This window comes from Truncatella angustata (genome assembly GCF_020726525.1).
Source record: "Truncatella angustata strain MPI-SDFR-AT-0073 chromosome Unknown BKA67scaffold_3, whole genome shotgun sequence".
Lineage (NCBI taxonomy): Eukaryota > Fungi > Ascomycota > Sordariomycetes > Amphisphaeriales > Sporocadaceae > Truncatella > Truncatella angustata.
In genome coordinates, this window is record NW_025763383.1 from 2,972,828 (window position 1) to 2,998,198 (window position 25,371).

Sequence of the window (25,371 nt, forward strand, 5' to 3'; positions counted from 1 at the left end):
TACCCCACATTAACGGCTCTCCGCCTGCCCCACCGAACTCACATCATACCTCGGCACAAAGCGGATTCATTCATGGCGGTGACCTCTGACAGTCCCTCCTTAATCTCATTGGAACCAAAGACGCGAGTCATAACAGACAATTAGTGGATAGCACAAAGCCAAACGGAAGAGAAGCGCCCATAACTTCGTGATATCCGTCCATGATCGGAAATAATGTTTACTATCTCAATTCAAGTCCGAATCGATGATGCTTGACACCTTACGTATACATCTATGTCTTACTTCGCTGCTCGTCACTATCCGTTGTTTTGATAAGAAGGCCTAGAGCACATGTATCTAATATCATTTAACACTCAAGTCAAAATGCTGCCTCAATTACACACTCGAAAGCTTGGGAAGAACGGCCCTGAAGTTAGTACAGTTGGCCTCGGTTCGATGGGTCTGAGTGCTTTTTACGGTGCTCCCCAAGATGACGAGCAACGATTCAAGGTCCTGGATCTTGCATACGAGCTGGGAGAGACCTTCTGGACAGTGCCGATACGTATTTCACGGAATGCCGGGGGGTGACCACTGGTCACTTCAAGGGTGCCTTACAAGCCAAGCTGGGAGTGTGTTTTTAAAGGCCAATCAACGTCGAGTATTAAGGAGATTAAGCATAGTTCTGGCGTGGCTGTGGTGGCTTATGGTGGCTATCCGTACTCTGTACGGGTTTTTAATGAGTAGTCACCCCTTGGCATTCCATCGGATAAGTTTTATATTCACAATCGGACCTCTGGTTATCGAGTTTTGAAATTAAGCCTGTCGATACTTTATATGTAGCTTATAGATGGTAAGCTTTCTGCATAAATTTGATATTTACACTTTGTTATATCTCAATTTAAAAGAAACTCTATATGCGATCCTTTTCAAGTTATTCAGAAGGTTGGCCGCAAAAGTTCCCGTAAACAATACAAAACTAGACCTTAAATGAAAAGATTGAAAGTGCTCGGTTTATTACGTAAAGATGGCATAGGTATTAGGAGTAGTAACTCGAGGCATTTAGCTTTGTATGATACTCAGAAGACACGCACTAACCCCAGTCTGGCACCTAGTGCTGGTTATTTACTAACGTTCGAACGGCGTTCGCGCAGACGAACTCCGTGCGAAAGCCGGAATCTGCGTCGTACTTTGGTTTCATATCACAGGTACTACGGGTGGCCTGCATTAATGGACAATACTAGTACGGGGTACGACTCCTGATACGCCGTAGAAGCCGGTATATATAAATAGTTTGAAGAAAGCCAAGATAATATACAGTAATGTTCTCATACTCTCTTGAAAGCACTTGAGAAGCGGTACAAAAGCAACCCCTTACATCAATATGGCTCGAGTCATTGGTACAGATGTGCCTAAGTATGGACGACGAGTCCTTCTCAAGATTATCGACGACAAAGCAGCGGACGAGCCGGACGCAGAATGGATATCCACCCCTCGAAGCTCAGATCCCAAAGACGGTTGGGAGAAGGTTACTTATAGGCAACTAGCAAATGCTATCACCTTCGCTGCACACAAGATCCTTGCAGAAGCCGGCCAACCCAGTCAGACCAAATTCCCGACTATTGCGTATATCGGACCTAGTGACTGTCGCTATCTCATTTTTGCATTCGCAGCGATTAGAGTTGGCTACAAGGTAGCAATCCGTCCTCACAGGATCCAACACGGGCAAAACTGACTGTGGCAGTCACTTTTCATCTCCCCAAGAAACTCCTTGGAGGGTCAGATCCGACTATTCGAAAATACAGACTGCGAGTACATTGCGCACACACCTGAATTTAGTGATCATGTCGATCTCTGGTTACAACGTCGCAAGATGAAGAGCTATGTTGTATCGCCGGTGCAAGAGTGGTACGCCGACCTTGGATTACCTCTGATCCCTTACGAGAGAGATTTTGAGCAGGCACAATGGGAACCCCTTGCCGTGCTGCATACGAGTGGCAGTACTGGATTCCCTAAGCCGATTGTAGTCAAACAAGGCTCACTTGCTATTGCCGACGCTCAGCGACTGCTCCCAAAGAGACATGGTGGGCACCCGTGGCTGGCAGAAATGGAGAAGACGGGCAGAATTTTTCTACCTAGTAAGTATTTCCTATCGCTACATGAATGATAGTGTTTTTTTTTTGTTTTTTTTTGTTTTGGCTTTTTTGACCGCTTCACTTAGTGCCATTTTTCCACATGGCTGGCCTCTTCTTGGCTACAATATACATTTTTCTCGATACGCCAGCGTCAATTGGTATAGCCTCAAGGCCTCTTACTGCGGATCTGGCCTTTAAATCCATCAAGCATTCTGGAGCCGAATCTACGATGCTCCCACCTTCAGTTCTGGAAGAAATGAGTCAAGAATCATCACATGTCGACTGTTTGAGCAAGCTGAAGATGGTTATGTTCGGCGGTGGTAAGCTCCAATTCTCCACACATACTACCCGTTCCAGAGATCCTATCGCTGACTGATTGTCTAGGAAACTTATCTCATGGAGCAGGGTCAAAGCTTGTGGACCATGGAACTAAGCTTGGTAATTTCATTTCTTCAACAGAGTATGTCTATGTTCTTCTACACCAATTCTCGCGAAGCACTTCAGTTGTAGTTGGCTGACCATTCCAGATTCGCCCCATACCCTATCTATTCCCAACCAGATCCGAAACTTTGGCAGTATTTTCATTTTGCCTCTGAAATGGGTGGGTTCGATTGGCGTAAACAACCTGGAGATGAGAATATTTACCAGCTGTTCGTCAAGCGCAAGGACCGACATCCTGGACTTCAAGGTGTCTTTTACACATTTCCGGAGTTGGACGAGTGGGATACAAAAGATCTCTACCGTCCGCATCCTACACTTGAAGACCGATGGTCATACTATGGACGAGCTGACGATGTTATTGTGTTCTCGAACGGCGAGAAACTTAACCCTGTTAGCCTCGAAACGATCGTGACTTCTCACCCACAAATTAAGGGCGTCTTGGTTGTGGGTGCCAACAGATTTGAACCTGCAATGATTCTCGAGCCTTTCAAGCACCCCGAGACTGAACAAGAGGCGAGAGACCTGATCGAAAGCGTCTGGCCTCTGGTTAAGGAGGCAAACGGAGATACTGTCGCTCATGGTCAGATCGACCAGAATCTCATCACGCTCTCCAACCCAGAAAAGCCCTTTTTACGAGCTAGTAAGGGGACTATTCAGCGAGCGCTCACAGTCCAGTCGTATCAAGAAGAAATTGATCAGATATACGGGAAGTCGGAACAGAATCAACATAATAGCGCCCCTCTGTTGGACATCGCCTCAGAAGAACGTTTGATGGAGTCGCTGCAACAGCTGTTTACAGACAGATTTGGGACTCCGAAGCTGGCCCCAGAAACTGATTTTTTCAGTGCTGGCATTGACTCGTTGCAGGTGATGAATGCTTGTCGTCTCATCTCTGTTGGGTTGAAAGCCTCCGGTGCTGAATTGAGTTCCCTTCTTGTTCCGCGAGAAATTTACTCTCATCCGACATTTAGGAGTCTTGCAGCGCACCTGTATAAACTGAGCAAGAATAGAGGACTTCAGGGAGACTTCGAGGACGAAGAGATGAGTGAGATGAAAATGCAGCTAGAGAGATACACCGAGGATCTTCCAGTGTCGGACCTTACCAAGCCTGCCCCAAATGATCAAGACCAAACAATCATCCTTACTGGAAGTACTGGAGCATTGGGTTCATACATATTGGTATCGTTATGTCAAAACAGTAACGTCAAGAAGATAATCTGTCTCAACCGTTCGGAAGAGGGGTGCAAGCGGCAGACACAGGTCTGTGGGTCACGTGGCTTGAGCAGGGACTTCGACAAATGTGAATTCCTACAAGCTGACATGTCAAAGCCATATCTCGGCTTGACAGTCGAAGACTACGACAGTATCTTGTCTACAGCAGATCGCGTTATCCACAACCAGTGGCCCGTCAACTTCAACATGTCGACCGCGTCCTTCGAACCGCATGTTCGAGGTGTTCGCCATCTGGTGGACTTCAGTACTCAAGCAGTAAAGCGGGTGCCCATTGCATTTATATCGAGTATCGGCACACTGGAAAGATGGGGCAAGGAGTCGGCTGTCCCTGAGGAGAGAATCCCCGATCTGAACCTAAGTATGGGTGGCTACGGACGGTCAAAGCAAGTCGCTAGCTTGATCCTCGATGAAGCCGCCACGACTTCTGGGATACCAGTAGCTATCATTCGTGTGGGGCAAATCGCTGGTCCTCGCCAAGAGAAGGGAGCATGGAATCGACAGGAGTGGCTGCCGTCACTCATTGCGTCATCCCTTTATCTTGGGATGCTTCCAGCGACGTTGGCGAATATGAATGCTATTGACTGGGTGCCTATCGAGGATGTGGCACATATTATCCTCGAAATTACAGGTGTTGAGTCTCGTGTTCCCATCGAAGATTTTGCCGGTTACTTCCATTGCGTCAACCCAGATGTGACCACCTGGGAAACTCTAGTGCCCGCTATCAAAGAGTTTTACGGAGAACGGCTAGAGAAGATTGTTAGCTTTGACGTATGGTTGAATGCTTTGCAGAAGAGCCAGGGAGCAATAGAGGACCCGAATGAAAACCCTGCCATCAAGTTGCTCGACATGTACCAGGGTCTTCAACAGGCAAGCATGGCGGGAATGCCACAGATGAGGTTTGCAATGGACAGAACCAAGGCATACAGCAAGATTGCTACAGACCTCAGAGCTGTTACGCCTGACCTAATGACACTCTGGTGCAAGCAATGGGGCTTTTGATTTCTTTATTTTTTTCTATGAAATACTTTAATTGATTGATTTGGTAACGGAGCGGCTAACCTTTATTAATGTAAACCGTGCTTTTTAAAGGCGTATGTCGTAAACCTTTATAGAGAACAATATTTCCATTTAAACTTTCATCATCATAACGAAGTCTGCCGAAAACTTATGTTGTGCAGTCAATTTTAGAGTGTCCCTTCCATTCACAAGGCTCTCCCTTAATGCTACATTTGATATGATATGATTGATTGTATTTAACGTGGGGACCGTCCCTTTTTGGGGCAAACCACGCCTCCCAGAGCCATACATCCCAGGGTTCGGGAGGTATCAGTATCTATATACGGTCCGGCCTGCGCACGTGCCGATCCACACTAGTGCAGGACCCGAGTTAGAACACTCAGTCTCTATCTGTTCAAACGGCTCTTCATTTCGGGCATGTCCTTTTGAGGAAGTTACTCCTCTTTACAAACGCGCTTATTACGCACTCTTCTCCCCCGAATATTGTGTATAAGACGCCCTTGGCTTGTGCCTCGGGAGCAGTCTGTGTCTTTGTAATTTCCTACAGAAGAAAATATGCTCTGGTGTCTTTCTCTCTCCGCAACTGCAGTGGTTATTCGAGTCCGTATGCCCGAATCGTTCGTGATATGCTGCAAAGTCGCCATGGCCAGATCTTGCCGCCAGGAGCCTGTGCAGCGTAGCCCTTTTGAATGAGACGAGGTTCTTTGACACCGCCGTATATGAATGCACATCTCTATATCGGGCTTCATCTTGGCCCTCCTACTAGCGGGCAAATTCGTATTTTCTCTTTCCTTGAGATGTCAACGTACCTATGCAGCCGTGGGCAGACTGTCTATCCTTGTCTCGAGCATTGCGCCTTTCCTTGCCGAGTTTATCTGCAGCTTCATTTCCTTCGATGTCTTGATGTCCCCGGATCTATTTGATTACCATTCCAGGCCCGTGCGCCGCAACAAGTTTCTGGAACCGCATGAATGTGCTTTATAACGATTCCGGTGGTGATCTATTTAGCCCATCCACCACGGATGCGTTGTCCAGACAGACAAACTGTCGTTTATTCGGCCCGATCGTCCTCGCCGCTGCGAGCCCTTGCAACGCTCCGTGCACTTCGGCGTCGAAGACCACTGCCTAGTGCAACCCGCCTCGGTATCGGTATACTTCTTGGGTGGTACCGCCTTTCCTGATGGTGAACCCCCAGCCTGTGCGCTTGTGTCCCTTTTCCTGTTACTGCGAGCCGTCTGAGTACCCGATCAGCTCTTCTTCCTCATTTCTCTCGTGGGGCCATTCTTTGAACAGCTGAGCTTCTCCATCCTTGCCTCCCCGATGTAGTGGTTTCTTGAAAGATGGCCGGACCAATTCTGGCCTCGGAAATATAGGGACTAGCTGATGGCATCTCTGGAGTCCTGTGGGGTCTTTTCTCGCCTGTAGTGGCAACCGCCGCACTAGTGGATGCTCTTTGACGACCCGCCCCAGCTGGAAACCGTGGCGTTGGCGGATGGCTCTGCCAGTATCTCAGCCGGCGGATGTGGTTCGCCACTCGGCCTGCCTTGCCCGTCCAGTGCTTGACATGTTCTCTAAAGGCCAGTTTCCTGTCGAGAAAAACTCCAATCCAGCGTATCGAAGGCTCCGCCCGCTTCGGCGTATTGCCATGGGTGACAATAGGATTTTCGGTGTTTCATTTTTTGGAAAAGTGCATGACTTCGGTTTTAGCGGGGTCAAATTCCATGCCATTTTTTTGTCCTCAGTTAATAAGCTCTCTCAGTTGTTCTGTCGCCTTGGCGGCTGTTTCTTGGAGTGTCGTTCCGACGTTGAGCATCCTAATGTCGTCTGCATATCCAAATCGCCGCCGCCTTGTACCCAGTTCTCCGTAGATCGGTTCCGTGTAGAGCATGCACTGTATTGGAGTCGTTGGTGAGCCTTATGGCAAACCGCAGTGGAGCGGTTCGACCTCGGTCAAGACGCCTCACTTTGGATGTATTGTCGAGTGATTTAATGCCGGCGGTAGCCCCTGGGATCTAGGTAACCCACTCACCATGGAGGGGATATGATAGCGTCATATCTACACCTGGCCTCGATCTGATTTTCGAAGCTAATATACCGCTATACGCCGAGCAGAGTATGTTGAATCTGACCTCCCCTTACAACTGAGAATAAGGGCAGTTAAGGTCAACGAGGTGTTTTGCTCAATATTAGGTCATGGCCAGTTTTGTATTTGAGATGGAAGTTGGGACTGTCATAAGTAAGGTGCTAATTACTACAATTGATAAGGAGAATGCAAAGGATCGTGATTCAGCTATGAGCCAGCACTCTAGCATCAGGTTTCCAATTGCTACTTAACAGATCCCTGCGAAGCTCGTTTCTCATAGTGTAGTCGATGAGTGACAGTATGGATATCCTATGGTGGAACTAGCAAGTGAGTTTCTAAGTGGCTCCAGACTGTTGTGTTCTACTGTACATAGGAGGCGCAGGACAGATTCGTTATTCTTTTGTAGCAACATCATGTATTACTAACTATATAATCGACTAAGGCACGGAAATATTATCCATACCTTTTTGCAGGCAATCCAGACAATTTCTTTTGGAGGGTTTGGTGAGGCCGTAACGCTGTACAAACTGTGTGCCACGTCTAGCTATAAACCTCGACAACCGGTTGCGCTCTAACTATCTAGGTATGCTACGGTAACAACCACATCATCTTCCGAAGGAAAAGCCTTATCTCCAAATGCTAGAGCTATCTCTTCGAGGGTATGGTGTGCTGTCTTGACGTAATACAAATAAGTCGAACCGGCCGAAAAGAGGCAGAACTAAATAATAATATCGACTGTGCCCACATGCCCCGCCTCAGGCTACAGGGGGCAACTCCGCTGTTCGCTCTACCTTGCACCACGCAAACATGGTTTCCGAATCGGTTGTACAACGCCATCTTGTGGTGTATGGCACCGTTGTCTATAGTTATCGCAAAGACCAGAAAATCCGAGATAGCTCAAATAAAGAATGGATAGGCTGTGCAGAGCTTATGGTGACAGCGATGGCCAATTTGATATCCTGACCGTGTCACTTCCATGTCTCCCTTAGCAAAAGATTGACCAGCGGTTATTAACATATAAGTACGAGGAGTGCCGGCCAACGAAAATTAACATGTGAGAGTGAGGTAACGGTTTCGGAACTACCGAGCGGGGCCCCGATCTTCAAGGGAAGCATGTAGAATACTGCGGTAGATGTCGATGACAGTGATAGCCACGTTTAATGATTGGAAGCACTTGCAGGCACTTTGTTCGTCACAGGAACGTAAATCCTGACGACATAATCAGCCTCGGATGCAGATGACCCGTTCGCTCCACTATATCCGCCTGTTAATGTCGCCAGGCACAATCCATTATTCACTTAATGCTCCAGTTCGACATCAGAACACTCCCACCATCCCCACCATCCCCTACCATGAACGACAACTCAACGTAATTATCATGCTTGCTGATCCCACCATCACGGCGCTAGGGTTTGACCCAGATCACCGGTCCTGCATCCTAAATGGTACAGCTTTTCAACAGGACGCTATTACGACTTTTGGTGGCTGGCAGTATGCTTGCTACTATGCATCCTTGTCTCATGTGTCGGCCGACCCGCTGTACGTTCATCTGGCACGCAGGAGATTGCCAATAGGGACCTGGGAAACACTGATCTTCAGAGATTACGAGCAAATCGTGGATGATGGGCACAACACGGTTCAGGTAAGGAACCTTATGGTACGATGAGAGGGGAATTGTCGAATTTGCAGATGAAAGGTGAAAGCAAGCGACTAAGTATTTGGTCTTCAGCTAGGAATATGTCCCGGAGATGGCACAATCCACATCTCCTACGATCATCATTGCGACAGGTGGGTCTCACCATCCATTTATCGATAGATCTGTTGATTGTTTATGCATATGTAATGCAGACTAAGATATCGATACTCATTGGTAAAAATCGCAATATGCCCTGAGGAATTCGAATGGGATGCGAAGTACTTCTCGTCCACTGTCGATTCTCTCCCCGGCTTGTCAGAACCGCATGGCCTACTCGAATACATTAGCTACCCGCGTTTTGGCCCGTTGGAACGAGACCTTTGGTTTTCCTTCCGGACTGGTAAGGCTGGTCTAGGCGATGAACTTCTCTGTGTCTACACAGCAGTGGCAGGTACTTGGACTCTTCGGGGCACGGTCCTCAAGGGAATACAAAATAGCCCGTATGTTCATGGTCTAGAATACAGAAATTCCCGCCTATTCGTCACGTGGGTATACCGTGCTTTCGTATGGTATGAGGGATGGGACGACATCTACGATGTCAAGCATAAGCAGCAGCGAGGGCCGAATGCTGCGACTAACAATCATGATATATGCTTCGCGTACTCAGATGACGATGGCATCATGTGGAAGAATGGGGGGAATGAGCAGATAGCAGATTTATCGTGGGGGGAGAGTATCAGCCCTGCATCGCCTGGTATAGTCGCCTTCAATATCCCTAAGAACTCGGGTCTCTCGAATCAGGAGTCGCAAGCTGTTGACCACCGCGGCGGTATACATGTGTTGAACAGGGATCAGATGGATGGAGCACAAAAGTGGAAGCACTACTACCGCTCACCGGATGGACAGTGGGCGCAGCGTGCGCTTCCGCACGTCAGTGGCGTTTATGGAGGTAAGCGTGGGTGCCTCGCAGTTAGTAAAGACGACGATCTGTATCTCATCCTTCCAGATAATGATGCGTTACAATTGACCATACTAAGGGCATCAAGGGCGAGTGGCTATGCTTCATATGACATTATCTGGAAAGGGGAGAAGTTTCCGCCTACTGAACCATTGGTTGATAGAGCCAGACTTGATTATGATAATATTTTGTCCGTCTTCACGCGGGCAAGCGTGGATGAAAATAGCGACCTGAAGAGTGTGGTAGTGCTCGACTTTCATTTGTGAGGCAACGGTCTAGGGACTACATATTGAATTCAGGACTTTTATCTGCAGCTAGATCGAGTTTCAAAGTTGAATCAAGGCAACGACAACTTTATGAAGGGTGAAGGCGACCTGGCATCATGTTCTGTCTCAATATCGAGCTCGATGTACGGCCCCGCGATGATAACACCGATGCGCTTGATTGGGTACCCGTTGTATGAGCACAGCATGTATGAGCACAGCATGTATGAGCACAGCATGTATGAGCACAGCATGTATGAGCACAGCATGTATGAGCACAGCACGTATGAGCACAGCATGTATGAGCACGGCATGGGTGCTACATTCACAGCAGAAATGAAGAATCAAATCAGAATGGCGGAAGGGCATGGGAAAATTGAATGCCCGCACAAAACGTTTTAACATTCATGTGCGAACTAGAATTATAGTTGCTCGGAAGCTGCTGAACGATCACGCATAAGAAGCTTCTTGTGTGCAGTATGAATAGATCCTCTTCTTCTTCTTCTTCTTCTTCTTCTTCTTCTTCTTCTTCTTCTTCTTCTTCTTCTTCTTCTTCTTCTTCTTCTTCTTCTTCTTCTCCTTCTCCTTCTCCTTCTCCCAGGTCTACTTCTCTTCCGTCAACACGATTAACGTCAAATTCACCAGTCATGAACAGTGCCTAATCGTGCCCAAAGAAACACACCAGTAACAAGAACGATACGCCATTGTGTCAAGAGCCGAAAGGTTCCTGGTGTGCAAACTTTGCATTGTCAACATGATGTTCTTCCCCCTCGTTGGCTTGACAGGAACGGCACTCTTCTTCACCGACTATCTTTTTCAAGGCGCTGAAGGGGTATGGGTTCCCATATTACTCAGCGTACCAAGTATGTTGTTGTTAGGCCTCATCCCTTTGCTCGTTACCTGGTACTTCCCCAAGCCGGAAGAGCATGGTCATTTGTTCGAATGGCTGATTTATACTGGACAAGCTGCTCGAGTTCAGTTGGGTTACTGGCTGGCATACAGCTGGTGGGCGGTCCAGTATCTTCGTTGGTACATGCGCCAGTTGCTTAAGCGCGGGACTGCAAGGGTCCCGGCGGCTAGAGTATGGAGAAGGCCGGCATCGACGCTGGGGGAAGAAGAACAGCATTACAGTGCTCAGAATCAAAGTGAAATGGTCGAGTACAGGAGCTACAAAACAACAGTATAGCGATCTTGTGACGCGGTTAGATAGTTGACATTTGAGTAATCAATTAGATCATCACCCTAAGGAGTAGGTCTTTTCGGATGTTTATTCTTTCAGCTCGCCTTGATGATAATGAGTGGGAGTAGGTCTATCCCGCACAATTCTACCCACTTATATACTCAACAAGATCCATTAGAGCTACCTAACACCACATAGCACGCACAATAATCAATGTTCCAATCCTTTGTCCTGATACCCGAAATATACCTACCAGGTCCAACAACTCTAGGCTTTAGGGAACAAACGGGACGCTGGAATAGTAGGTAGTCGAATTCTTCTCCGTGTTAGGTCATACCTGATACGTAATCGAGAATTGAAACATTAATCCTTACAAATTCACCTGTGCGTGGAACGCGATGATTACTTCCGAGGGTATCTTGACCTCGACAATAAGACGGTAGCGCCTTTGCTCTCTTTCGCATTTATTCCCTAGTACCTATGTCTGATGGAATCGCCTGCCCTGGGCGCTTTGTTACCCGATGGAGGCTTATTTCTCAAGGTCTTTGATATGGCCCATCGTTAAGTAGGCATACGGTACGTCGTAGAAGGCTGTCGGGACCTGTATCTGGGGCACCGGGGACTTCTTTGTAAGCATAACCAATGCATTTACTTGCGGGATTGCCGACAAGATATGTTTGTCAAGCGCGGTCCAGCCCTTCGTAGTGCAGATACGTGCCATCGATGCGCCTAGACCCACTCTCAAGATTTTACACAATGTTCAACGGACTACAAGTATCCAATGCAATGTAACACATCAGACATTATATATTTATGCCCCATTTGTGGTGGATTTATGGTTTGGGGCACCATGATCTGACTAAACTCTATGGCCATGACCCGAAGCGTGTAAATACTCGAAAAACATTTCAAATGCGGAGATTCGAAGTTCGTGGAGCAGAGAATATGCACTGTTGGGCAACTCTCAAAATAGTCAATTCGACTGCTGACTTGTTGCGAGACGGTGTGATTAGTTGACAGACAAACTCCATAGAACTGAGGTTTGGGCCTGAAATATGTTCTCCGTAATGGCCCCACAACAGCTCAAAGCCCACTGTTCACTTCGAGATTTTCGCGACACCAACGACATCAACGTCACCTGTAAGCTTTCAAACCATCGAAGGCATCAAAACCCGAAGTCTATGAGAATTGACCGAGCCCGGCATCATGGATCCGTTGAGAACACTCCCTGCGGAGATTGTCCTGCGAATTCTGGATTTCGCAAGCCTGGACAGCCTAGCGAAATCAAGCCGGCTCAATCGGGCATGGCACGAGTTCATCGATGCGACTCATCCAGATGCCATATTCGCCGCGAAGCTGCCCAATGTCGCGAGCTTGCGCGAACCACGAGATTATTTCCAGGACCTGACGTCATTTGCAAAGTACGGTGAAGGGGCCGAGACGTGGAAGGAGGTTTGCCGGCGGTGGACGTTGCTCGCGCGGAACTGGAGCGATAAGCTCCCCACCACGAGCGAGTCCATCGTCAGACTCGAGTCTGCCAGCCACTTCGTCTGGCGGTTCAAACCAGACTTTAAGCGGAGGCTGTTCATCTCGACAAGTCAGTCGGGTGGTGTTTACGTGACGGATATGGACACGGGAAGCACGTTATGGTCCTTACAAGGCGAAGGCGACGTGCGCGGATACGCGCATCTCGAGTATCAAGACGGCACGGCTGTTTGGGATAGGTTCGGAAACACATTGGAAGTTTGGAAGACGGATTTGCCGGGTTTGCCAAGGGGCCACTTCCGTAACGTTGCCCTCCTCCATCACGACGCCGAGACGCGAGGATTTCAGTTATCTTATAACACGCTCTGTGTGGTGTCGACTGATGGGTGTGGGTTCGTGTACGACGTACCCTCTGATGACGCATCCCCTGTTTTGCGCATGCGTATCGACATTCCGCAGGGCGCAATCGGACACCTCGATCAGAATGAGCAAGCGGTCATGTATTCAATGGGCTCTGAGGGGTACCATTTCTACGATAAAACCTCGGGCGACTCGTTAGGGTACATCTGCCCGCACCTTGTAGACCCGTTCAGAGTGTACCACATCAACCATCCAGCCCAGCCCCCGACAGACTTTGATCGTGGTAAGTTCATGAATGCCCTTGCTCCCATCACATGACTCACACGGAGCAGTGCGCCGCGAGATAATGGCCAGTTTTCCAACAAACGACCCCATCCATGCTCCATTCCCGCCAAAGAACCCCCAAAAAGACCGTCTGGTAACTTGCCGCATCCTTCCTGGCCCACTCAGGTCCAGTCTTCCCATACCCGTAGCGGTCAACGGCCCAGCACTCGACGACGACGACTGGGGCGCGGGCATGTTGCATGGCAAGACCATGGCCGGGGTTTCCCGCGGAGGTAGAATTCTTGTGTGCACCGACTGGGAGCGTGCGTTGCGCAGTGAGAGCGACTTCACTGCTGTGACGTCTATGATAGAGTGTGAGCCCACAACCGGGGCTGACTTTGACCTCGGCGGCTGGCTGTCGATACACGAGACGCCTGGGGGGAAGCGGATTATCTTCGAGGTTAAGAACAGGATCTACATACTCTCCCTGGACGCGATGGGAGAATTCAGCACGGTGATGCCGGTGCTGGTTGCGACTACGAGTTTACCCGCGTTGGGTGTACCGGTCAGCTTCATGGGCGTCTACGACGATTGCGTCATGAGCACGTTCACCATGATCAGGCCGGAGACGGAGGCGGTGGACGATGCGGATGACGAGGATACTCCGGCGTGGCGCATTGTTCCCACCAAGATCATCAGGGTGTTGAGCTTTGCGCCAGAACTCTACGAGCGAGACGCCTCGGACGAGGCGCAGTAAAGGTGTGCTGGTTTCCAAAAACGCGCTTGTAAGTAGCTGACGTGTGTAACGCCTTAGGAGGAGTCCATGGAGCATTTTCTACGGACTCAGGATGTTTGCCGTTGTATGTCAAGCCGACGCCACTGTAAATTACTGAGAGTGGTGGAGATTCCCGGCCACGGAGAAATAAGTTCTTCAGGCTATCCGCGACTCTGACAGTACCACCTTGAGTACAAATAAGAGTGCGGATCATCAAACAAATGCATGTACACCCGTCTCAAACTAGAATGACCAGCAATATTAGAGTCACCATAATGAGTGCTTCGTGCAAGGCATACTTTGCGCACTGCAGGGTAGTGCAGTGTAATGAATATGTACGTCAATATGTATTCAGATCAAGGGTCCGAGCTTCCCCATTGAAAATGAATCCCCCACAACTATTAACCTAGGTTAGTCTAGGTATGTACTTCAGTACTCAGTGTGTATGTACAGCGGCTCTTCTCGTCCCTAACCTCAATTAGTTTAGTGGCTACAACAACGCGCCCCTGCATGAGCATTAGCAGGAGCAGGAGCAGGCATGAATGAGCTGGGCAGCTCCTGAACGATTGAATTGAAGGCCAAATCCAACGCCAACGCCAACGCCAACGCCAACGCGTCGGTCGTGCATCCAATTCCAGAGTGTACAGCACACACTAATAGGCAATTCTGGCGACAAGACGTCAAGTATCTGCTGACAACGACCCAAGCATTCCCTCTGGATCTGCAACTCGACGAGCCGGACCACTCCGAACAGATTACGGCCCTGGCAGTCGACTTCAGCGCCTCGCCTCATTGTATTTGTCTTGGGGGGTTGCCGAGGACAGTCCGAACGAGTAAACCAAAAGGAAAGAGTTGACTTGCGGCAGCATTGCGACCTTTGAAGGCGCCCGAGCGACACCTGGACTTGTCCTGAAGACGTGGACATCTCAAAATGACCGACTCACTACACAATGCGCCCATAGTGCTAGACAATGGGTCGGGCACCATCAGAGCCGGTTTCGCCGGCGACGATTTGCCCAAGTGCTATTTCCCCTCCTTTGTTGGCCGACCGAAGCATCTCAGAGTACTAGCCGGCGCCTTGGAGGGCGAGGTGTTCATCGGCCAGAAGGCTGCCTCAGAACTGAGAGGCCTGCTCAAAATCAAATATCCCCTCGAACACGGCATCGTGACAGACTGGGACGACATGGAGAAGATATGGGAGTATGTCTACAGTGAGGGACTAAAGACTATGAGCGAGGAGGTATGCTGCGCCTAACACCCCATCCTCGTTCGACGGCCGGTGTGGCTAACTTGTCCCTTCCCCCCTCTCTCAGCACCCAGTTCTGCTGACCGAGCCACCGCTGAATCCACGAGCAAACCGAGATACCGCTGCCCAGATCCTCTTCGAGACGTTCAACGTCCCTGCCCTCTACACATCTATACAAGCTGTTCTATCACTATATGCCTCCGGCCGGACGACGGGCTGTGTGTTAGACTCTGGCGACGGAGTTTCTCACGCTGTGCCCGTCTACGAAGGCTTCGCCATCCCCTCGTCCATGCGCCGTATCGATGTCGCCGGTCGAGACGTCACCGAGTACATGCAAACACTGTTACGGAAGAGCGGCTACGTTTTCCACACATCAGCCGAGAAGGAAGTAGTGCGTAACATCAAGGAGACTTTGTCATATGTCGCTCTGAACCCCAAGCAAGAGGAGAAAGACTGGGCATCCTCCAAGCTCGAGCAGGGCAAGGCCGCCGAGTACACCTTGCCGGACGGAAACAAACTGAAGATTGGCCAAGAACGATTCCGCGCCCCGGAAATCCTCTTTGATCCCGAAATTATCGGCTTGGAATACCCTGGTGTCCAGCAGATCGTGACAGACTCAATCAACCGAACCGACTTGGACCTGCGGAAAGCGCTCTTCAGCAACATTGTGCTGAGCGGGGGAAGCACGCTTACGAAAGGATTTGGTGACCGGCTGCTGAGCGAGATCAGGAAGCTGGCAGTCAAGGATATGAGGATCAAGATATTTGCACCACCCGAGAGAAAGTACTCGACATGGATAGGAGGTAGTATCTTGGCTGGTCTGAGCACGTTCAGAAAGGTGAGTCGCCGCACGTGCAGGAATCGCCTTCACCAACATACTAACCCCGGGATAGATGTGGGTCAGTATTGATGACTGGCATGAGAACCCGGACATCATTCACACCAAGCTGACATAATCCTATTAAACTAATGCCAACTAATTGCTATGTATACGGACCAATTGGAAGTCATTGGGGGCCGGGAACCTGACAGTACCCTTGCCAACTGGTCAACGCGCTGTCTCTATGCGAAACGCAAGGTTTGTCTGTGTTACCCAAGGAGTTAAGGAAGCTGGATGGCATTGCCAGCAAACTAGGGACCGCTTGTGGGTTTCTGTGGCATTTCGGGCAAAGCGATCAAAGCATAGTCATCTAAGTAGAGGAAATGATACCCTGGAGTTGCCATTTGTCGGGACTTCTTGTACTTGCGATGTGCCAAACCCAAAGAGTACTAGTGGTCAGTCTGTACTCAAAAGACTCGTGAACCAAAAATAACCAAATGCCAGGGCCGCCATTCCGCATCTGATATTTGTTTCAAAATGGTAGACAAATAGACGAAGGAACTTGTTTCAGACAAGCAGCCCATCACGTTGTGGGCAGCACTTTCTCTGCGCTTTGAGACCGAATGCAATGCCCTTCTCCCACTTTCCGGAAAGAGTCTGTGCTGAGCCTCCTTGATCGTGAACAAACTTTCGGAAAACTCACAATCCACATTCCACGTAAGCGTGTTCACCCCTCACTGTGGCCCGTCGTCGGAAACCGAGTTTAAGACCGAGCAGGAACTTGTTTTGAAGAACAGGGAGCCAATAAGAGATTGGGTTGCTTTAATATTGAAAGCACAATTCACTGTAGTTAAGTGAGTCTTGCGGCTCTGCGTGTTGTTGTTTAAGCATTCTCTGGCCTGTCGTGGCATGTCTCTAAGAGAAGTCCTAAAAAAGACAATCTGGTGACATCTGCTACAAACGTTGGAGTACATACCCTCCAAAACGAGCTCAGGTTAACCTTTTCAATTGACCTCTAGCTCGGAGATATGCGGCCACAGGTCTAACGCCGAGTCACGGCAAGGCAAATGCAATTAACCTTACGACGACATTTCTCCACACAATTACCATGCATTCACCATTTTCAGCACTCTAGCAGGGGGGATCGACGGTGTCTACCGGCGCTACTCTATAGAGCAAGCGCCATTGCCTGAAGTCGTGGGGAGACTCGTCAGCTCTACGCCTCATCTGCACCCTTAATCAGCCTGACATGTGTCGTGCTGCGGGAGGGCTTCTGTATACCGCAAACGTAGCTTTATGAACTACTCATCGAAGATCTGACAGGTTGCTGCACATTGCTTTGCGGGCCACTATGTTTAGCGTATGTCCGTTTACCGAGCCAGGGCTTCTTGAGCCTATTCAGTGCAACGCCAAGACTGTGTCGTATGCCTTGGGGACATCCAAATTCGCGATGACATCTCCAAGCCTGCATGGGGTTACGTACGCGGAAGACCATCGAAGATCGAGCGAGATCGCATCTCCCACGGCTGTGCGGGCGCCGAGAGACTATATATCAGAGGAGCCCTCATGTTGGTGATAAGGTTAGTAGATCAATCGGCATCTGCTCTGATCGGTACCTCTACCCTCGTTATTGCACCTCACAGGGCTATTCTGTCTTCTTCAGTCGTTACTTAAGTGTGAATCTGTTTAAACCTTGACCATGCGGTCCTTCCTTTCCATTTCGCTGCTTTCCACAGCGGCACTGGCTACTTGCCAGAATGCTCAGCGTGCCGAGAACTCGAGCGCCACCACAACTACATCAGGCGATCTCCCTACTGTCACTTTAGATTATAGTACCATCCAAGCTGTTGGAGGTAACACCACTGTCGGCTACTACAAATATCAGAATATCCGCTTCGCTGCGGTGCCTACCGGTGATCTTCGTTGGGCCGCCCCCCAATGGCCTCCCCAGGAGACCGAGGTCAACACCGGCAACCTTGCTGATGCCAGTGTCGCATGCTCGTCGTCCGAGGACTGCCTGTACTTGGATGTCTGGGCGCCTGCCGACGCTGTTGGCCGCGACTTGCCTGTCGTTGTTTGGACTTACGGTGGCGGCTTCACCGGTGGTTCCAAGGCCGAAAACACCCCCGAAGGTCTTTTCGATCTCAGCACCGACTTCATTTTCGTGTCATACAACTACCGACTGGGTTTGACTGGTCTTGCCAACGGCCCTAGCTTCAACCATCAGGGTGGCATTGCCAACACCGCCATTTATGATGTTACTCATGCTTTTGAGTGGGTCAGGAAATACATCAGCAACTTCGGCGGAAACCCCGAGGATGTCACCGCCGTAGGTTTCTCCGCCGGTGGCTCCCAGGTCCTTTTCCAGATGACCCGTTTCGCCGGCCGCGCGGAGCAGCTCTTCCAGAAGGCCTATGTCATGTCGCCCGGTTTCGTCCCTGGTGCCGGCCACCAACATGCAGAGGCCTTTTGGCAAAACGTTTCTTCTTCCGTCGGCTGCGATGGTGGTGATTTGACTTGCATGCGCGCCGTCGATTTCGACACGCTGACCGATGCCGCTAGCACCGTTACAAGTGACTACACTTACCAGTTCCAGCCCCGCGTCGATGGTCTGATCATCGCCGACACCTACGAGGCACAGTTCTACCAGAAGCGCTTCAACTTCTCCGGCCCCGTCGTCATCTCGCACGAGCAGCACGAGGCTAACTCTCAGGCCTACTCTGGCGTCGACACCCAGGATGATGTCGCCACCGAGCTCCGCGTCTTCTTCCCTGCCATCGAGGATTCTGTCGTGGACCAGATCCTGGCCTACTACCCCGAGGAGGATTATACGAGCGCCGGTCTCCGCTTCGCCGACATGAAGCAGCACCTCGACTTGACGGCACACAACCTCGCCCTCACCAACGCCCTTAACAACCAAACCTGGAACGCCATGGTCGCCCTTGACCAAGCTACGCACGGCACTGACCAGAGCTACTACTGGTACTCCACATACACCCTTGATACCTCTTCCACCTCGGACGAGACCACGACCACTTCATCCGCCGCCGCGGCTGCAACTAGCACCGCCTCCACCGGCAACTCCACCACGGGCGGTCCCGGAGGTTCCGGAGGCGGCTTTGGAGGCAGCAGCAGCGTCGACGCGACCGTCGCCGTCACCATGCAAAAGTACCTGCTCTCGTTCATCCTGAACGGCAACCCGAACACGCAGTGGGCCGATGACAAGCTGTTCTGGCCTCTGTACAACGAGAGCACGGCCGGCACGGAGATCGTCTTCAACACCAGCATGTACCTCCAGGACGACGACCTCGCCCTGGAGAAGGTGGTTTACTGGAACAAGGCTCTGTGGTACTAGAGCAGTTTGAGAAGTCCATCGAGTGCCAGGTGAGCTAGATACCTGATCGAGTATCGGCATTGGGTGAAGAGTTTGAGTGAGGTGAAAGTCCGTGTACCATATAGAAGCCACTTGTACATAAAAAGAAATGCTATCTTAGCCATGGAAAAGTCAGACAAAATTTCTTGATGTCCTAATAATGTGCTCCCCCGACAAACATCAGGTTTTCTTCTACTGTGCTAGTTTTCTTTTATCAACAATAAGCTTAGCCTTTCATGTTGTTCTATGCTTCCCCACCTTGACTCAGAATAATCCACATGACACATGCCTACGACCAAGAAGCCAATGTTTGTCCCCACGCCCCTCCTCCCTTAGCCCTGACTCCGCAAGTACTGTTGTAGGTTGATAGGTTATCGTTCCATGAATGGCGGCACTTGCGTGTCCGAGAACCATTATTGATCAGCCCATGGGCAATAGGTTAGTGAGAAACGTGCAGAGCCTGCAGAGCCAGCTTTACCTCGAAGCGGCGCAGCAACCCCGAAGTCTCCGGGTATACATGTAATGCGATGGCAAAACCAATCGGAAACATCGCTGTTTGAATAAAGTCTTGGCTCTCTCGGTATTTCTAAGTGGATAGTTCGCGCTTATACCACCTATAAAGACTATACAGATTTCAAAGAAACCAACTTGATATATCCATTTAACAAAATTGTCCACTTATATCCTCTTTAAACCCGTGATATCCAGTTAACACAAATGTTTCCCCTCCTACTGACCAAAGTGCCTCATCGTTTTCTAGGCAGATTCAATCGCATCGATCCGTCTTGTTCGAGTTCGTTTGGACAAAGTCGCTTCGTCTGTTTATCACTTGGCGCGCGTTGATGCTGATGTAGCCTAGCCCTCGCACACCTGCAGCTCCAGTTTAGCTGATAGCGCTGTAACCCAACCGTAGTGACTGTTAATGGACGGCAAGGCATTCAAAAGATTTCCACCTAGCACCACGAAGAGTGGATCATTAGCCCCAGCCAGATCGCCTTCTATTGCAGCTATATTCCTCTGGTAGAACTAAGACGTGTCCGCCGATATTTGCTTACAACGACTAAAGTGGTCTTATCTATAGTCCATTTTGATCCCTGGATATGATTACCTCGTTAGGAAGATTTAGGCACACATTTCCCATTTCGATTTGACAACACACATTAGCGCATAGACGGGGTCCGCATCACTATAAACAGCGCCGTCTTTCGTATTCCGCCTCTGCCCCTCCCAGAATTCGAACTTGACATTTGAAAAGTTTCCTCTCGCAAAACCCGCTTGTCTACGTTTGTGTATCGACAGAGCAGAATGCCGTGCCATTGCCCAAAACCAGTCATCCTGGACGCTAAAACATGCCTTTCCGAGGCCTCTTCATCATTTCAAGAGGCATCCCGCGGCAACACCACATGGTCCACGTTGTTCTCATCGCCTCAGACGCCGACAAGCTCCATGAGCGCTGGTGTGGCGACATGCCCCTCGAACGGTTCGCTTGCGCTTCACAGGCATCAGCAGCCTGAAATCTACTATATCTTGTCAGGCTCGGGGATAGTGCAGGTCGATGGGGTTCGTCATCAGGTGTCAAAAGATACCGTAATCTGGATACCAGGGAACGCGGAACATGGGGTCTCGTGTGGTCCTGATAATAACCTTGTATGGTTCTACGTTTTTCCTGAGGGCAGTTTCGAGAGCGTGATATATCGCTTTTCAAATGAAGAGGGCGAGGCCTTTAAACAATCTATTTAGAGAGACTTTGATTAGGTTACTTATAAAAATAATTTTACCCAGACTATTTTGAAAAGGAAATATTGTTGTAAAGTTATGACATAATAATGATGTTAATACTAGTTAAATTTGAAATTATTTTATGTCCTCGGAGACTACCTCAGTCAAGAACTTAGTCTGCAACATAGTCGGTCAGAATGTGACGAAGACTGTCAGGTTCATTGACCCAGCGGTTAAAGGGGGCCCGTTAGTCCTGCTAACGCGTTTTGATAAACTTGTTTTTTTTTATTCTTTTTAAACAAGATAAAATAACGGTTATAATACATAAAAAACTTGATGTCCCTTTATATTAAAACTTAGCTAAGACATGTATATACCACTATAGCTAAGTTAACCAGTAAATACATGAGCCCCACACACAACTAAAGGTTCAAAAGGGGGTGGTGGGGGTGGGCTTGTAGTTTTGAATCCCCCCATAATCAGCTCGGGGCCGTTTTGCCACAACGCCAAGGATGAAAATGTTCGCAAACGCGCAAGTGCGCGTGTCAGCCTTTGAGCACGTTTCGCATGATAAATCAAGTCGCCTGCATCAAAAGACTGGCCCTTACTTGGTGACCCGGAGTGTCGTGATTCTCCAAACCTGAAACTCAAAGTTGTTGGGAAAACATTGAAGTGATGGAATTCCTTAAACACCACCAACCCATCCACACCGAAAGGAGTGGCAACTCGGCAACCCCACCGCAAGGTGATAAACCGCAGTCACAAGGCAACAAGCATATCAAGGATGCACAGTTTGACATCGTGCCCTCGTCCATTCCGGACGATGAGCTCGGACACACAACATCTCAAATCGCTGAGAGGGTGTTTGTGCCCTTGGAATCAATCCAACGGCAAAACGAGATCGGACATTCTGGGATGCAATCAACGGGCCAAATTGCGCCGCTTGGCATGAAACCGCGAGTGATGGAAACATTTTGGGAGGAGGAAGGAAGCGTATGTTTCCATGTTGAAGCCAGGGGAATCTGTGTCGCAAGGCGAAAGGACAACAACATGATTAATGGCACGAAGCTCCTAAATGTAGCTGGCATGACGCGCGGCAGGAGGGACGGCATGTTGAAAAGCGAGAAAATGAGACAAGTTGTCAAAGCAGGGCCATCGTGGTTGAAAGGCATATGGATTCCGTTTGAAAGAGCCCAGGATTTTGCAAACAAGGAAAGAATCACTGAGGTTTTATATCCTTTATTTGTGCATAACGTCGGTGATTTGGTATACCACCCGGCAAACCAGGCTAAGTCTAGCCAAGCAATAACTGCACCCATTCAGCGAAACGAAAACGCAAGGAACGAGAACCTGTTGAATGGCTATAATACGGCTCAGGGATTTCGGTCACTCCCCCAATCCGCGGCCGTCGGAGGCACAAGTGCGCAGGACGAAAAGTCGGTATCACCAAGTCTGAGGTTTCCACATAGCGACAGCGACGTCAGCACTAGCGATGAAGAACAAGACTTCTTCTCAAGAGCTAAGCAAGAAGATTTTGCTTGAGCGCCTGATGGACTACTTTCACTCGATTTTTCGCATTGTGCCGGGCGCCGCTCCCAACATATCGAACCGTACCGAACGGTGAATATGGTCACCGGAATGATGGTGCACCTTTCTCGATTAATGCGAACAAACAAACACGAGCCTCCAGCGATGGAAAGGTACCGTCGCGTAAGAGGGACCGAGACGATGGCGAAGATGGTGACGAGAATGATGGCGGGGAGCGTCGGAGTGAAAAGAAACAACGTATGAGGACGGGCGCTCCGAGTTCGCAGAAGAGACTAGCATGTCCATATTTCAAGAAAGACCCGAATCGTTTCCAGACCTGGAGATCTTGCCCCGGTCCGGGCTGGGAGACTGTGCACCGGCTCAAGTGGGTGGCCCACCCTTGCCCTCTGGTTCGTGGATTGAGGGATACTGATAAACACAATAGGGAACACCTTGACCGCAACCACGCACTGCCCATCAGATGCCTTCGCTGCTTTGCTCACTTTGACACGGAGAGGAATCGTGACGCTCACATGAGGTCCACTGAGCCATGTGAAATCAGAGAGCAGCCTCCTCACACCAATGGTTTTGATGCTAGTCAAAGGCTTGATCTAAAATCTCGCCCCAAAGGATACACCAAGATGAGCGAGCCTCAGAAATGGCGCCGAGTTTTCTTAATCCTATTCCCCAAGACTAACGAAACTGAAATACCCAGCCCGTACTATGAGTTCAAGATGCCGGCCGACCTCGGACATCCCCTAGATCCTTTGACGGAATACGAAAACTTCCTTCAACGTGAACTTCCGACTCGTGTGAGGCAGCAACTTGAGGGGCGGATCAAACAGGATATGGACCACATGGAAGAAGCTATGAGAGGCCAGCTCGTCGATATTGTGCGGGACATGCAACTTGAAATCTTCCGCACATTCATGGATTCTAAGGCGGAGGCTCCTGCTGTGAAAGAGCCAGATCATTCTTGCTCCCATACAACGTCACAAGCTGGGTCAGACAATAAACAACCTGGTGTGCGAACCGACGATGACCAGTCCATACGGAGCAAGACTGATATACCATGGAACTTGCAGAATCACTTAGGACCATGGCGCCCAGAACCTTACCTCGACGATTGGCTAATGCCAGATTTTGACGGCCAACTGTACGACTTTGGTGATTTTATGGGTGAGGAAACACTTCCTGACTCTGCTTACGGCACCCTGTCTATGACGAATGGCTCCGACCAAAAGAACGAGGACTCGGGCAGATAGACAGAGTGCGTCCCGAAGTCTATTTCGTGACATCCACATCTTGTGAGCCCTCCGCTCAAGCGAAGCCCAAGAATAGCGATACAGCAAGTCCGAACCAATGAAAATGATATCATTGCATCGTCCTAGACAGTCTTCACTACTGTAGGGTCAGGCACCCTCGCTGAGCGCGGAGAGAATTCGAGTCGGCCAATAACAGCGACGTGCCTCCAATGTGGGTCTGGTCTCAGGGGTAATGATCAAGCCCCTCTGTCGCACACAATTTTGGGGGGTGAGATTTAGGGGACCAGCATTTGTCCCTTCAATAAAACTTACCAGTCTTTCTGCAATTCTCACACCTGATCGAACAGCAAATCCCAATCGCATCGTACTTCTGCAATCAAACACCATGTCTGACAAGGAGAATACAACGGTTTACGTCGTCACTGGCGGCAATCGGGGTCTTGGAAACGGCCTGGTTCGGGCTCTCCTGAAACGTCCGGATACAACGGTCATTGCCACCGTTAGGAACGAGGAATCACGTCAGAAGATGGAATCCGAGGCCACAAACCTTGAGAAGGGGGAAAACAGCAAACTGCACATCGTGCCGCTCGACCTGTCTAGAGCCCCCGAGCCGCAGGACATACGCGAAGCCTTCAAGGCCGTTCACGTCGACCACATCGACGTCCTCATCAACAACGCGGGCTTCGCGCACCCAATGATCCCCATCGCGCAGACCACGGCCGCGGACCTGCGCGCCGCGTTCGAGATCAACGCCATCGCGCCGCTGATGGTGTTCCAGGCCCTCTGGCCCCTGCTGCAGAAGGCGGCGGCTGCGCCGCCCAAGCTCATCATGGTGACCTCGTCCGTCGGGAGTATCGCGGAGATGGAGCCCGTCCCGGGCGGTGCGTACGGGCCCAGCCGGGCGGCGCACAACTGGATCACCAAGGCCCTGCACCAGGAGAACCGCGATGAGAAGTTGATCGCCATCGCGCTTCATCCGGGCTGGGTGCAGACGCGCATGGGCCAGTATGCTGCGGATCAGTGGGGCTTCGGCAAGGCGCCGCCCGTGACTGTCGAGGAGAGCGTCCGGGGGATGCTCAAGGTGATCGACGAGGCCGACGAGCAGGCTTCGGGTAAGTTCATCACTCAGGAGGGCCAGATTGTGAATTGGTAGAGATGTTATCGCTTGGGGGTGGGAACAAACTTGAGAAGAGTGACGGCGCTCGTGACTCTGGGGCAGAATACCTGCATTCCTTCGAGTCTTGTTCCGTATGAATCAGCCAACTTTATGTATCACGAAGAGGAGCACAGTTTAGACCCCCGCAGTATTGCACAGATTATCTGACCGAAAATAATATTGAACACCCATTCTCACTTCCTTCCCACTCCGGTTGTCGTGAAGCCCAGAACGTAGTCCTGCCATCAATTAGCCACTGATGAAGTATATAACACCATCCAGACGTGACGAGCTTGCCTCGGGGCGCTAAGTAGTCTGCATCCACGCGTATTTCATCGCAACGATCGATCCGCAGTATGCTCAATCAGTATGGCTGCTTCGTGCACTGCAGTAAATGGATGAAAATGGTGTGTATTGATGTCTTATCGCCGGTCTAACCCCTCTCAAGCAATATCCTAA

At 50.0% G+C, this 25,371-nt stretch overlaps 10 protein-coding genes across 10 annotated transcripts; 9 read left to right on the forward strand and 1 right to left on the reverse strand.

Moving 5' to 3' along the window:
- Positions 1-1,323: 1,323 nt before the first annotated feature.
- BKA67DRAFT_603507 (uncharacterized protein) lies at positions 1,324-4,902 on the forward strand. The gene is made up of 5 exons (XM_046105344.1): positions 1,324-1,669; positions 1,721-2,114; positions 2,198-2,431; positions 2,496-2,571; positions 2,639-4,902. The coding sequence occupies exons 1-5, from the start codon at positions 1,361-1,363 to the stop codon at positions 4,782-4,784; spliced, it is 3,159 nt and encodes a 1,052-aa protein (XP_045960086.1). The 5' UTR covers positions 1,324-1,360; the 3' UTR covers positions 4,785-4,902.
- Positions 4,903-8,048: 3,146 nt separating this feature from the next.
- On the forward strand, positions 8,049-10,057 carry BKA67DRAFT_561944 (uncharacterized protein). Its single transcript, XM_046102559.1, has 3 exons — positions 8,049-8,527; positions 8,615-8,673; positions 8,734-10,057. Exons 1-3 carry the CDS (start codon positions 8,117-8,119, stop codon positions 9,743-9,745), a joined length of 1,482 nt encoding a protein of 493 aa, XP_045960087.1. The 5' UTR covers positions 8,049-8,116; the 3' UTR covers positions 9,746-10,057.
- A 1,647-nt stretch (positions 10,058-11,704) lies between these two features.
- Positions 11,705-14,226, forward strand: BKA67DRAFT_561950 (uncharacterized protein). The gene is made up of 2 exons (XM_046102560.1): positions 11,705-13,050; positions 13,100-14,226. The coding sequence occupies exons 1-2, from the start codon at positions 12,129-12,131 to the stop codon at positions 13,786-13,788; spliced, it is 1,611 nt and encodes a 536-aa protein (XP_045960088.1). The 5' UTR covers positions 11,705-12,128; the 3' UTR covers positions 13,789-14,226.
- Positions 14,227-14,410: 184 nt separating this feature from the next.
- On the forward strand, positions 14,411-16,307 carry BKA67DRAFT_250379 (centractin). The gene is made up of 3 exons (XM_046095739.1): positions 14,411-15,046; positions 15,120-15,890; positions 15,946-16,307. Exons 1-3 carry the CDS (start codon positions 14,738-14,740, stop codon positions 16,006-16,008), a joined length of 1,143 nt encoding a protein of 380 aa, XP_045960089.1. The 5' UTR covers positions 14,411-14,737; the 3' UTR covers positions 16,009-16,307.
- Positions 16,308-17,571: 1,264 nt separating this feature from the next.
- On the forward strand, positions 17,572-19,227 carry BKA67DRAFT_515240 (esterase; the record flags this gene model as incomplete). The annotated part of the gene is made up of 1 exon (XM_046097712.1): positions 17,572-19,227. The coding sequence occupies one exon, from the start codon at positions 17,572-17,574 to the stop codon at positions 19,225-19,227; it is 1,656 nt and encodes a 551-aa protein (XP_045960090.1).
- A 673-nt stretch (positions 19,228-19,900) lies between these two features.
- BKA67DRAFT_561957 (uncharacterized protein) lies at positions 19,901-20,263 on the reverse strand. The gene has a single exon (XM_046102561.1). The coding sequence runs from the start codon at positions 20,181-20,183 to the stop codon at positions 19,992-19,994; it is 192 nt and encodes a 63-aa protein (XP_045960091.1). The 5' UTR covers positions 20,184-20,263; the 3' UTR covers positions 19,901-19,991.
- On the forward strand, positions 20,261-21,027 carry BKA67DRAFT_561960 (RmlC-like cupin domain-containing protein). The gene has a single exon (XM_046102562.1). The coding sequence runs from the start codon at positions 20,551-20,553 to the stop codon at positions 20,983-20,985; it is 435 nt and encodes a 144-aa protein (XP_045960092.1). The 5' UTR covers positions 20,261-20,550; the 3' UTR covers positions 20,986-21,027.
- Positions 21,028-21,903: 876 nt separating this feature from the next.
- Positions 21,904-22,140, forward strand: BKA67DRAFT_492881 (transcription regulator HTH, apses-type DNA-binding domain-containing protein; the record flags this gene model as incomplete). Its single annotated transcript, XM_046097002.1, has 1 exon — positions 21,904-22,140. A coding segment is annotated over one exon (237 nt), but the record flags the coding sequence as incomplete, so codon positions are not given.
- Positions 22,141-22,629: 489 nt separating this feature from the next.
- BKA67DRAFT_250466 (uncharacterized protein) lies at positions 22,630-23,872 on the forward strand. Its single transcript, XM_046095740.1, has 2 exons — positions 22,630-22,876; positions 22,937-23,872. Exons 1-2 carry the CDS (start codon positions 22,752-22,754, stop codon positions 23,754-23,756), a joined length of 945 nt encoding a protein of 314 aa, XP_045960094.1. The 5' UTR covers positions 22,630-22,751; the 3' UTR covers positions 23,757-23,872.
- Positions 23,873-24,141: 269 nt separating this feature from the next.
- Positions 24,142-25,226, forward strand: BKA67DRAFT_534736 (uncharacterized protein; the record flags this gene model as incomplete). Its single annotated transcript, XM_046099908.1, has 2 exons — positions 24,142-24,868; positions 25,195-25,226. 2 exons carry the CDS (start codon positions 24,142-24,144, stop codon positions 25,224-25,226), a joined length of 759 nt encoding a protein of 252 aa, XP_045960095.1.
- Between the last annotated feature and the right edge of the window lie 145 nt (positions 25,227-25,371).